General features: G+C 39.4%; 2 protein-coding genes across 3 annotated transcripts; one reads left to right on the forward strand and one right to left on the reverse strand.

Annotated features, from left to right (window-relative positions):
• Positions 1-914: 914 nt before the first annotated feature.
• fam168b (family with sequence similarity 168 member B) lies at positions 915-6,787 on the reverse strand. 2 transcript variants are annotated; one of them, XM_037757328.1, is made up of 7 exons: positions 6,613-6,787; positions 4,613-4,704; positions 4,434-4,508; positions 4,042-4,184; positions 3,690-3,888; positions 3,106-3,224; positions 915-1,549 (listed from the first exon to the last, which is right to left on the reverse strand). In XM_037757328.1, the coding sequence occupies exons 2-6, from the start codon at positions 4,680-4,682 to the stop codon at positions 3,118-3,120; spliced, it is 594 nt and encodes a 197-aa protein (XP_037613256.1). In that variant the 5' UTR covers positions 4,683-4,704; positions 6,613-6,787; the 3' UTR covers positions 915-1,549; positions 3,106-3,117. The 2 variants fall into 2 exon arrangements, with proteins under 2 accessions (XP_037613256.1, XP_037613255.1); XM_037757327.1 differs by having other exon boundaries at positions 915-2,381; positions 6,613-6,773.
• A 273-nt stretch (positions 6,788-7,060) lies between these two features.
• Positions 7,061-10,347, forward strand: fbxo45 (F-box protein 45). The gene is made up of 3 exons (XM_037757326.1): positions 7,061-7,786; positions 8,823-9,179; positions 9,313-10,347. The coding sequence occupies exons 1-3, from the start codon at positions 7,454-7,456 to the stop codon at positions 9,496-9,498; spliced, it is 876 nt and encodes a 291-aa protein (XP_037613254.1). The 5' UTR covers positions 7,061-7,453; the 3' UTR covers positions 9,499-10,347.
• The last annotated feature ends 2,199 nt before the right edge of the window (positions 10,348-12,546 follow it).

Genomic DNA, 12,546 nt, shown 5'->3' on the forward strand with positions numbered 1-12,546 from the left:
TTACTTTATTTGCAAAGATATGCAAATGCAGATCCTACTATTCTGATTGCATGAAAAAAAAGTTAACTTTTTATGCTCAGATTTTATGCATATAGCAGTGTTGTTTATACTATGATAGTTTTCCTAAAATTAGATTTAAAAAAAAATATATGCAATATATCACAATATATTGCATCATAACCCCTGTATTGTGATACGTATCTTATCGCCAGATTCTTGGCAGACAAACAATTGTGTGGCTAGTAGAAATGTTCAGTGACCTGCCACAGTGGCACGTGAGGAAAAAACTTAATTTTAGACCCTGATTACAACTATAGTGGTTCTAAACAATTTGGGCATAATAATGATGGATGGATGATTAATAACGTATTTTTACAGTATGTAGAGCTGATTCTCAGCACCTACTGCTTGGAATAATGTAATTTAGTTAACTTGAATGAGTTTAAGGGTGAAATCGCTGCAGTCCAGGTTGTCTGTGTGCAAATGTTTTGTATGAGCAAGTTTTAATGTTGTTAATTTTTGTGTTGTCTTTTACTTTTACTATAACTGACTTGCTGCTATCTTGGCCAGGTCTCCCTTGTAAAAGAGATCTTTGATCTCAATGCGACTAACCTGGTTAAATAATGGAAAATAATAATAATAATAATAATAATTCTGTCAAAGCCGTTTACCGTACAGTAGAGCATATAAGGCGTTTTTGCCTTACTAGCTGCACAGGATTACAGCTTGATTACATATCGCCTGTCTTGCCAACAATAGACACAGTTTGGAGAATGAGATTGTGAAATTACATTCTCCTCAATACCCAATCTTTCATGATTGTCAAACTCTAACACTATATAAATATCTGCGAGGTAGGCCTATACTGTTCAGGGCCAAGAAGTACAAAATGACACAATAAAGAGAAACAAAGATTATTCTTATATTTGTTTTATTTTTGGTCTTTCTTTAGAATACAAAACAAGAACCAAATCACAAAAATAACATTTACAAAACAGATTATTTAACTGAGGTGACCGAGGCAACATAAAAAAGCATGTCTGAAACAGTGATATTGGTGGGTTAGCCTTGAACCTTGAGGTAAAACAGCGAGCAATGTAAAAGGTCAGATATCTTTACTGTTTCGAATTAGTGCCTTCTTTCAGTAGTGCTATTCACAAATGGAGTTTAACAATTCATGTTTTCCTAACATGTTAGCAGTGATTTAATGATGTAGTGCTTCAGACCTACCTAAGAAGAAATTGATTATTGTGAGATGTAGGTCGAATATTCTAGGCATGTTGCACTTTATGGCACCATTTTGAATGGTTTCTATATTAATACTCGTTCATACATACACACACATACACTCACACACAACACTGTTCCTACTCATCCACTCTCTTAACTCTTAAAATGGGTGCAAATGGTTCCCAACAACTTCCTCTACTTGTTCCCCACAAAGAATGCTTCTGGCTAAAATAAGTGTATAGTTTTAACATTGATATCACCCAAAAAAAGCAGGAAACAAAAGCTGCTTTGCACTTTTGGAATCGTTGGTACTTGTTTCCTAAAAGGTTTGACAGAGCAGAAAAAAATAAAACACATTAAGTGTTGGAATGGCCATCAGTCAGAGGCACAAACTCAAAGTCCGATCTTTCCTAAAATACAAAAAAATGGTAAGACGAAATGCATACACTGCATCACTGAGAGAAATAATAAAAACCTAGCTCCACTTACCAAAACACAAAGCTATGAAAATAGTACAGTTTGGTCTGCATTTTGTTTGTGCAGGTAATGTTTTTGCATGAATAAACGTTTCTCGTCTTATCTTCTGTCACATGTAAAACATGGTCACTGGTGATTCAGCATTGCAGATTATTACTTTTTTTTTTTTTTAATTCCTTTGGATGTGTGCCTTTTCTTGATTTTGCATCTGTCACAGCAGGTAGATTGCGCTAGCATTACTTCATATATCTATATATACACATGCATTCAACATCATATGTATCCCCCAAATTAAAAGAAACAACAAAAAACTATTCCAAACTCCCTTTTCACCACTTAAAAGTTTAAGCTATAAAAACCTGCATGACAGTCCACAAAAAAAGGTTTGCATGGAGGCATTGCTGTTTGATGTGAGATATGCAGCAGGTTGTAGAGGTGCTGGCGCTGGGGGGTGACATGGAATGCAGCCTTATTCCATTAAGAGGGGTTTCATGGGGATGGGCCTATTCTTCACCCCCTTCTATCCAAAATGGGCCTCTTTCTATGTAGTTAGGTTTTAGATTCACATTATGCTGGAAGAAGAGTAACTGGTTGCAGACGCTGGCCGGGCAGGTCTTCCCCAATAGCAAAAAACACTGTAGTAGAGTGTGAATGCATATCTACCATCTTCTGACCTGCAGAGAAAACAACATGTCGAGCTTCAAATATGTGTGAAGTGAAGGTTTTAGACAATAGAATATAAAGTGAGAAGGGTAACATGTTTATATAAAACACATGTTAATGGAATATAAAAGTCTTGAACCCATATCAGACTGATATAGCACAGTGGATAAGTGCTCATATTATAACAATTCTGCATTTTATGAGAAAAGCATGACATTTCTAACAGTTATTTTCAGATGTGGAGGGAAGTCAGATTTGACACTGAGAGGTCAAATCCAAGATGGCCGTCAGTTCCCCCGGGTCTAATGTTCAAAGCGCTTCATTTTGAAACCAAACAGTGTAGAAAACATTTAAGGCATCATTTCCAACTAAGTTGGGGATGCCCATTCATTTGGGGATACTTTTGAGATCGCTAGAATTCAAGGAAATGCATTTAGGTCATGGTAAAGGTAAAATAATTTACCAAAAAATAGGCAATAAGTATGCTACAAGCTCAGCTCCAGCTAACGGTTACAACCGTTTATATTGGATATTAATAACTTTTATCTCCTTGTGTCCTCGGTATCCCGAGGTTGTACATCTCTTGTGTTATAAACCTAACTAACATATGGAGAACACTGAAAAGAAGTACGACTCATAGCTAACAAGTGAACGTTAGCTAGCTGAATGTCCACTCGGGGGCTTGCCACAGTTCCCATGTCACTCGCTACTGAAATACCAAAACATCACACTCACGCTTCCCTCTCTTCACCACTGTGGGTAGGTGTAGCTGGGTGTGCCAGGAGGCCGATATTGGGGCATCGTGACTTGGTGGGGGCCGACAGACGCTGGTGATTGAGTTGTCAACAAAGTTCCTGAGAAGCAAAGTGACCACAGAATGAACACAAGTATGATGCAGTGTACTGTATGATACAATATACACTTTCACAACAAAGAATGGGGCCCAGATTTACTTGGAGTGTAAAATTAAACTGGGCTTTTACTTTTAACACAAGGAGGAATAACTTAAAAAGGTGCTAAATTCTATATCCATTGCATTAATATAGCAGCAAACAACTATTTGCTGTGTAAAGATATAGAGGAGTAATGCTACCTGAGCAGAGAATGAAGTCGCTCTCCCTCTATGTGTGTTTTAATCCAAGTTTCTGCTTGCTTTGTTGACACAGCCGGGCCGGCCGCGTAAGGCTTTTAGTGTATGTTTTTGAGAGCCGTTGAGAGGCTATAGAAATGCTTCCAATCCCGTATTTAGCACCTTTAAAATTTTGCGTCTCTACAAAATATAGATACTTATAAATAATAAAATAGAAACCGATGCTCACCAGCTGACATGGCCATGGTGGTGCCGGCTACCATCCCCATGGCAACACTGTTGTGGCGTTGAGGTTGCATTTGCGGGGCATACATGGCCGCAGGCATCCCATTTGGCTGGACCACTGTAGTGTGATGGATAACATGAGGCGGCGCGGCATACAGCGGCTGTGTGTAGTAAGTGCCTTGTTGTTGTGAAGGTATTAATGCCTAGATGCCGGAAGAACAAAACAACATGTTACAGTTCAAAACGAAATTTGGACCCTGGATCATAGCGCCATCCTGAGGCCAATCTGGATAATACTTTAATAGCAGAACTAAGAGACAAAATCTGCCATCCTTCAACAACTCAAACACACTGACCTGTGCATAGGGGTTCTGTTGGGGGTAGGTGCTCCTGACCGGGTAAACGGCAGCATGGTAGGGGTTGGGTGAGGAGGAGTATGGTGGGACAGTCCCAGCGTTGGGAGAGCAGGCCATTTTGAAAGGAGTGCCTGGAGCATAGCCTGGGTGGGAGGAAGACACTTTCAGTTAGTGCCGCTAATTATTCAGTAATGTCACTTTCAGTCAGTGGGTGTGGAGGAAGAAATATGCAGAAGTATTGCATACTGGCGGTTAATAACTGCATCTTGAGAAAGGTCTGACTGAAACGTTGACCTACATACAACCTGAAGAGGTGTTGAAATCCTTGCTCCAGCACTGACTTGTAAAATCTCCATTAGCCAATGCAAACACATAGTTTAAAACATTCTTACCACTGGGGAAGTTCGCTCCTGCATAGATATTGGGAGAGTATGCCGGAGCAGCTGCATAGCCAACAGGGAATCCAGCTACCAAAAAGAGAACAAGAATCATCTCAATTATCTTGATTTCAGGATATTATTTGCGGTTCGGATATTTGCTTAAACCATTACGCAATAAAACATGAAATTACCTGGGTAGCCCATTCCCTTAGTATTGGCAAAGGGGACCCCTGTTGACCCAGGGCTGTAGACCGGATTCATGATGGATGCCTACTGACAGATGCTGCAATGAAAGAAGCATAGAAGATGTGAATTCAATTTCAGAGCATTTAATTAACAAAACAAAAAAACATTCATGAGTCAAAGGACAGCTGTACACCTAGCAGGCGGTTCCAAAAGCATCCTATTATATATAAAAAAAATTATTGGGGGTGTTATAATCAGGTGAGGAGAACAGTGAGGAATGCTGGTGGCTTATATGAGTCGACCTTGCGAGGTCATAGTCACAACAGATTTTTTTATCTTTCAAGTGTTGTCCACACATACTCATACCTGGAATTCCAACATTTTGTGGGAACTGCTTTACATAATATGCATAATTTAAAGAGGACCTATTATGCTTTTTCCCTTTCCTTTAGTGTGTTATATAGGACACTGCTAATGAACTGCCTGAAACGCCTCGCTTAAAGTCCTGCCTTTTATTCCGTAATGTGGTGATGTCATCAAGTAACACATTTGCATAATACCTGCCTAGCGGCTAGTTTGGCAGAGAAGACTGACCGATCAGAGAAGACTGGGCTTTTCGGGAACTCAAACAGAGTGTTTCAGACAGATAGTGAAAAGAGGTGCTGCAGCACAGCAGGTATGAGAAAAATAAAGCGTTTTTTGAAAATTAAAGCATGTAAAACATGTTCTAGTAGAACCCCAAAATACAAATATACACCTGAAAATAATCATAATAGGTCCTCTTTAACATAGTGCCGTTCAACACTTCTGCACCACTTTACATTTTAGTTTTAAATTTCTCTCCATGTCTTAACTAGGTACGAGTACTTCCATCCCATAAACAGCTTACTGTTTGTGTTCTTCCGCATAACTTTCATTGTAATTAATGTGTAATTTACTATACATTGTATAGAAAAGCTGAAATATCACACACATGGATTTTTGAAAAATTACATAAAACAATCTTATACATTTATTCAATCATTTTACAGATTTACAACTCATCTAAATGCCATTATACCAGAGGAAGCCTTGACTTCTGCTCCACGTGATGCTCATTAGTTGAAAAAAAAAACAATCCTGTGTGCTGCCCTCTAGAGGTCCAAATACCATTACATCACTTTACAGGTCTGCTGATTCAAGGACAATTTAAACAGTGAAGGAAACGCACTACTTCAACACTTCATTTGATATTGATGTAAAGCTAAAAACAAGGACACCACTATTTCTAGTGAGTAGAATATTTGCAGCTTATTCAGTTATGGTAAAAAAAAAAAAAAAATCTATTTTATAGTGGAAACCACAGGGCAAAAAATAGAACCTGGCTGTATTTAACACATCTTTATCATCTCATTTTAAAAATTTAAAATGCATCCCATACTATGAACAACAATGATCCGGCTATATTTAACATTTTAGTATTGATTATCTTCTTCCACCACAAGGAGCGAAAAGAGGGTGACGCAATTCAATAAGTTGACCATTTTCATGTTGTTTTTATACAGATCGCTGCTTGGTGGTTGCATATAAGCTTGTTTTTCAGTCGGCCTTGATAATAATAAAGAGGTGTATATTTTCATGTTAGGTATGTTGCCTGCAAAAAAAAAAAAAAAGATGGCAACCTCTAAGTGGAAGAATTCAGAAAGGTGATCGCAGCAGGGCTTTGTTATCATTAGCTCGCCTAGCTCACAATCCTTATTAACCACACAACCCACCGCTAGATTAACATGATTGTTGTATAGCGAGGTACAGACATGACCTGCTGATCAGCTGTCTGACTGTCTGACCGTGTTAAAGCAGCGGACTGTCCCCGGACAGCAGCAGCCAGATGGGGACAGCTTGTCAACAGGCCGCAGAGCACAGACAGACAGCCAGACAGCTGTGTTGTTGCAGTAAGCGCCTGCTGTCCTCTACAACACTACACATAACATCCTCTGATCTAGATAATAACCGACTAAAAACGTACCTTTAACTCTTCTGATCGACTGGTAGTCTTCTCCTTTGGTCTTCTGGTGTGGGATTTATTGAAGCTAGCTGCTGTTTTTGCTCCCAGATGCTTTTTTCTGCTGAACTCTTTTGAGCATCCGCGTCACTTCCGTGTAGTGTCATGTGGTGTGCAAAAATAAAATATTACAGTTTATTTTTTTATAACCAATTCTTTCTCATAATGTGTATTTGTTTTAGTCTTTACACACTATAGCATTTTATTCTCAATTTAAAAAAAAAATCATAATTTTATGATGACGTATCCAACTAAAATGACGTAACAGATAAATCAGATAAAAATATTTTTTATTAAATAATGCTATTTAGTGTATATTTAGTGAAATCTATTTATGCTGCTTTTATTGCCACAAAGTGCAACAATGTTTATGTTCAACATCCTCACTCCGCAACATTGTTGCAATTCTCTGTGAGCTCATTATCTGCTCCACGGTCCTGGCAGGTTGTAAAATATATTTCATTTCGGTAAAAGCTTCCGTACATGTGACAACTCATCAATACTAGATTTATCAACTTTTGCACAATACGTAATGTCAACAAGACTTCAACAAATAAATGTCGACGTTTCTTTAACAGGAGTACAAACAATGTACTTTGCTCTTCAAGGACCTTGACGCATCGTTTCCATTCAGCCATTGAACTGGGAAGAGTAGGGTCCATACTGTTGTGGTTTTTAGTGCGACCTATATGTGGATTTTAAAAGGTAAAATGTTGCTATTTCACTTATATTAGGAATCATTCTGTGGTTTAAGGTGAAACTACTCGGTCGCCTGGTGTCGTCGGTGAAGAGCAGCAGGGCTATAATGTCTGGAGCGGCCGGTGGTGGTGGAGGAGGAGGCTCCTCCTGTCAGGGCGCAGCAGCGGCAGCCAGTTGCAGCTCCGCCGGCTCTCCCTACGCTGCTGCAGCCGGAGGAGGCGCAGGGGTGGCCGGGAGACTGCCAGCTCGGGTGCTGGAGCACATTTTCTCGTATTTGGAGTTGTCCGACTTGATGCGTTGTGCTTTGGTCTGCTGGCATTGGAACAATATCCTGGCGGATGAAAACAGCGAGGTGTGGCGCAGCCTCTGCAGCCGGTCTTTGAGCGATGAAGCTATGCGATCTGACATCCTGTGCAACCTGCCTACCTACAGGGGGAAAGTAGGTTTACCAATACACTGCTGTACCGTGATTACTGACTAACTCCATTCAAAAAATCTGCCTGTTTAGTGTTACCTTTGCTCTGTAACGTGACTGATAGTGTGGTAAACTGCACACTGTCTTCAGGATGAACCTATAAGCTACGATACTGTATGCCAGAACACCTTAGTGATTCATGCCCAGTCTTTTAAAAACAAAAACAAAGTCATGTACAAAATAAATGTGTATGTTTGCTGAAAATCTGAAAAATTGGCAGATTCTTAAATGGGGTTTGGTGTAAGGATTTAAATCATGTTTTGTTGTCATTAGCTCACATAAAATCATGGAATCCTATTTTATTATAGGGCCCAATGTTGAGGTTACTGTTGTTGTTTATTGTTGCATAACTCTGTGCACCAAATACAAGGAAATACCAGGCACACTGAAAGTGAAACCTGTTTTTAGAGAAGTCTCTGAATGGGACTGTGTATGATATTATTCTCAATTTTCCATGGGACCCAAAATTGTTACTTCCCCTCAAGGAACCCTGGAGGTCCCTAGACCTCATTTTGAGAACCACTGATCCAGCTTTAGTTGCACATGCTGCCCTTGAAAATGCCAAAATCCAAAATAAAAACTGAAGTGAAGTTGAGGGAAAAATTATAGCTGAAGTAATTCTGCTAAATATCTCCTCCATATAGATTTAGTCTTTCATTGGAGAATATCGATTAATTTATCTCAAATTACAATAGTAGCCATAACAATTATGTCCTGCATGGTAGAAAAGCTAAAGTCCATGACCATGTCTCACCTTGTTTATGCAAGCATCTATACATAGGATATGTTTCCCAGATCTCAGTTCACCATCAAATATGAGATGGCTATTTCCTTTTTATGTCTGTTAACTGTTTTAACTACAACACTTTCAAAATATGATGTTATGAAATATGCCATTTTAACATTTTTTGCACCATTATACAGAATTTAATAACAGCATCTTTCATACCTTAATGTCTATTCACAATATCAGTTGTCCCTGTCCGATTGTCCTCTACAGCTCAAAGCCTTCCAGCATGCTCTGAGCTCCCACGACTGCTCCCGTAATGTGTACGTGAAGAAGAACGGCTTCACCCTGCACCGCAACCCTATTGCCCAGAGCACGGATGGTGCACGAGGCAAAATTGGCTTTTTGGAAGGGAGGCACGCCTGGGAGATCTGGTGGGAAGGCCCTCTCGGCACCGTGGCGGTGATAGGCCTCGCCACGAAGCGGGCGTCCATGCAGTGCCAGGGCTACGTGGCCCTGCTGGGCAGCGATGACCAGAGCTGGGGTTGGAACCTGGTCGACAACAACCTGCTTCACAACGGAGAGGTCAATGGAAACTTCCCCCAGTGTAACAATGCACCAAAATATCAGGTAGGAGGATAGTTTTACCCTCATCGGATTTTAGATCATCCAAAAATAATGTGTGGAATGAATTTTGGAGCTATGTTTGTTGTCTTTTTTAAAAATGTATTAATTATTCGGCATTCATTTTGTTTGTCCACAGATTGGAGAGAGAATACGAGTGATTCTAGACATGGATGACAAGACGCTAGCCTTTGAGAGAGGTTTTGAGTTTCTTGGAATAGCGTTTCGTGGACTGCCCAAAGCCTGCCTGTTCCCTGCCGTCTCTGCAGTATACGGCAACACTGAAGTCACCATGGTGTACCTGGGAAAACCTCTAGACGGCTAGAAGCAAAGTAACCTGTGCCACCAATAAAACTAAGAGGCCACTGGCGAGTGCGGGACTTTTTCTGTCAACAGGCTGCCAACTCTGTTTGTTGCACCGTTTCAAAAGGTTTTGGAGGCCAAGGGGGTCATGTTCCTTCCAAACAGAATAACTATTCACATACACAAAGAGAACTGTCCACATTCCTACTGCAGCTCGACATAAGGAGACAGTTTTTTGGACTGGACAAACTACAGGGAGAAGAAATGTGTGGGGACTGTCATAAACATGTTTCTGTATCAGCGTGGAAGTGTCCACTTTTACAGTTTAGCTGCTGGACTATTTTATTTACAGGATAGGGGAACATTATTTAATTCCATGCGAACATTTACTTGAGATTTTATGTCTGCTTAAACGAGGCCAAAACTCTTAAAAACTGTGGCAAATACTTTACGACATAATTTTAACAAGTGAAACAGTAGTTGTTACCGATAGCTATCTGTTGTATGAGTTAATGGAAACAGATCATCGTGGATTTACACAGTTTAACTAGAATCGACGACTGGATTATAATAGTTATATGCCAAATCAATGTGACCTGATGTTATATTTTGCTATGGGAAAACATAGAGGACATGCGGACCAACCGTCATGCATGTGCATGGATACTGGCGTGTAAAGTATAACATCTGAACCTTTTTAATATACCTATCCAGTAATGGTGGAAACTATAGCTGTATCATGTTAATGTGTGTCATTTTTAAATGTGCTACCGTAGTATTACACACTATTTATTTCTTGGTTTTATCTATGGTACTATAGATACTGTATAGTAATAAGGCCTGAAAATAAAGTCTACATGGTGCCACTCTTGAAGATGGTTTGATGTTTGATGTGTGCTTATGCACGGCTGTCCAATTACACTACATGCTTGCTATATTAACCAGCCACATGAATTTATATGTTTGGAGGCTAGAAACACAAGGATGCACGATGAGTGGTACGCTTAAATAAAGCTCTGGATCATTGATGCTTAAAGTCTAGATGCTGCATGTTGTTGCTGTCCAGTGAAAACCACGTATCTTCAAAATTTGTGATTTTAAATTAATCACAAACTGAAGAATCCTAACTTTTTTTAGCTCATGGAAAGTTGAAGTTTTGGAGATCCAGTACATGGTTTTCACAGGACAGCGATATGATGTGCATGTATGGTAACTGCTGCAATAGCTAGTAGGTTATTGGTCTGTGTTGGATAAAGTAAAGAACGCAAAAGACACACTATCCAATACACAACATTAACCATACATCATACAAATAGATTGCTAATGGTATAAATGAATTTTGCAATAACATAGGCGGTTACTTCCTAGTATACACCACATAGAGTGACATACAGTACGCATACAAAGCATATCAAGTTAAAGGTGCTATTAATAACATTGATAACATTCAGTCACTAGATGTCGCATTCTCCCTCCCTCGTTCCATCGCATTTACTTCATTAAAAATCGTTGCCAGGTACTTACCATCAATCTCAGCCATTTATCCATTTTTTTCCACGCTAACTGACGGCACAGAGATACCACGTGATACCAACGTTGTTTTACTATTAGCTCACAAGCCTTGTTAGAAGTAGTAACCAGATGTCAGATATTTTCCACAGAGATAAACAAAACATTCATTTTGGACTTGCCAACATTTTTAAAATGATTAATTCACAATCATAATAATTATTTTCAGGAAAAGCCATACTTCTATTCAGCACCTTTCTAAAGGCTCTGTAGATGTATTATTACATTCGGCTACATAAATATGTTATCAATAAGACCTTTAAGGCAGTCCATTCAGCTTTTACTGTAAGTGTTGAACTGATCAGCGCTATAGTGAAAACTAATTTGTGCTCAGCAGTCATCGTTTCCCTGGATCAATAGAAGTGTAGAAATGGAAACATATTTCAGTTATGGCTCGAGACATCAGCTATTAAGGGGCACAATAAAACCACATCGAGGCCGATGGCATTTTTATTGTAGAGAACAGGATGTTACAGTCAGACAGCATTTTGAATAAAGAGATTCATACCTGACCTACCTCCTAATATCATCTATGTGTTCTAATGTTTTAAGTTCCCTTTTTGCTCCATTCATAACAGACAATACCAGTGTATTCTAAGGCACATTTATTTACAATGTACAGGCCTATTTATGCACAAATTAGTTTTTAGTCTCCTGTAAATGCACATGTTTAGCCACACTAGGCATGGCTCAAGGAGTGGCAACTTTGTGATCCCTTGACATTTTTTTCAAGCGCCATCATGAGGTTGACATTTGTAGTTGACAGATTTACATCTCATTTTGTACAGAAGCATCCCCATAGTGCCATCATCAGGTCAAAATGTATTTGCCCAATACTTTGGTTTATGACCAAATACTTTCAAAACAAATGGCTTTCTCATTAGCCTCAGCTGCCTAAATAAAACCTGTCAGAGCTGCTAGCATGGCTGTGACTCATAGTCTTGTTTGTCTAGAGTATAAGGCCAGATACACTAGTGAGTCACATTGAATCGAATACCAATTAGCAACACGTAGGCTAATAGTTTTGATACAAGTCTGACAATCACCATTTTAATGAGTGCAAGGGAACTTGAGAGGCTGCGTTAACTGCTGCTGGAGTACCATACAGACTACAAAACTGAGTAAAACTACAGGAAAATGCCACCAAAATTACAACAATTTATGCCCAAAAACAGGATAACTGCATGAGCAGACAGCACAGAACCATCTGCCCTCAGCAACACTAACTAAAAGGTTGCATCAGGATATTTCCACGGCCTAAAAATACCCCGAATCAACACCTCTGACAGTCTCCTCAAAAACTGAACACGTTAAGCTTCACATAGAAATGACTGCAAGCACTGAGGTTTTAAACAACACATTCAGCTCAGCTAAATTAAAGTAATGATTTACCAGTAGGCCTTATATTCCAGAAGGCCAGTATAGTCCAGCTGGCCCTATATTCAGATAAATTAAGCTTCTTACTTTTACTGTTGTAAACACAGAATGTCTGGTACGTCTG

This window comes from Sebastes umbrosus, chromosome 21, assembly GCF_015220745.1.
Source record: "Sebastes umbrosus isolate fSebUmb1 chromosome 21, fSebUmb1.pri, whole genome shotgun sequence".
Lineage (NCBI taxonomy): Eukaryota > Metazoa > Chordata > Actinopteri > Perciformes > Sebastidae > Sebastes > Sebastes umbrosus.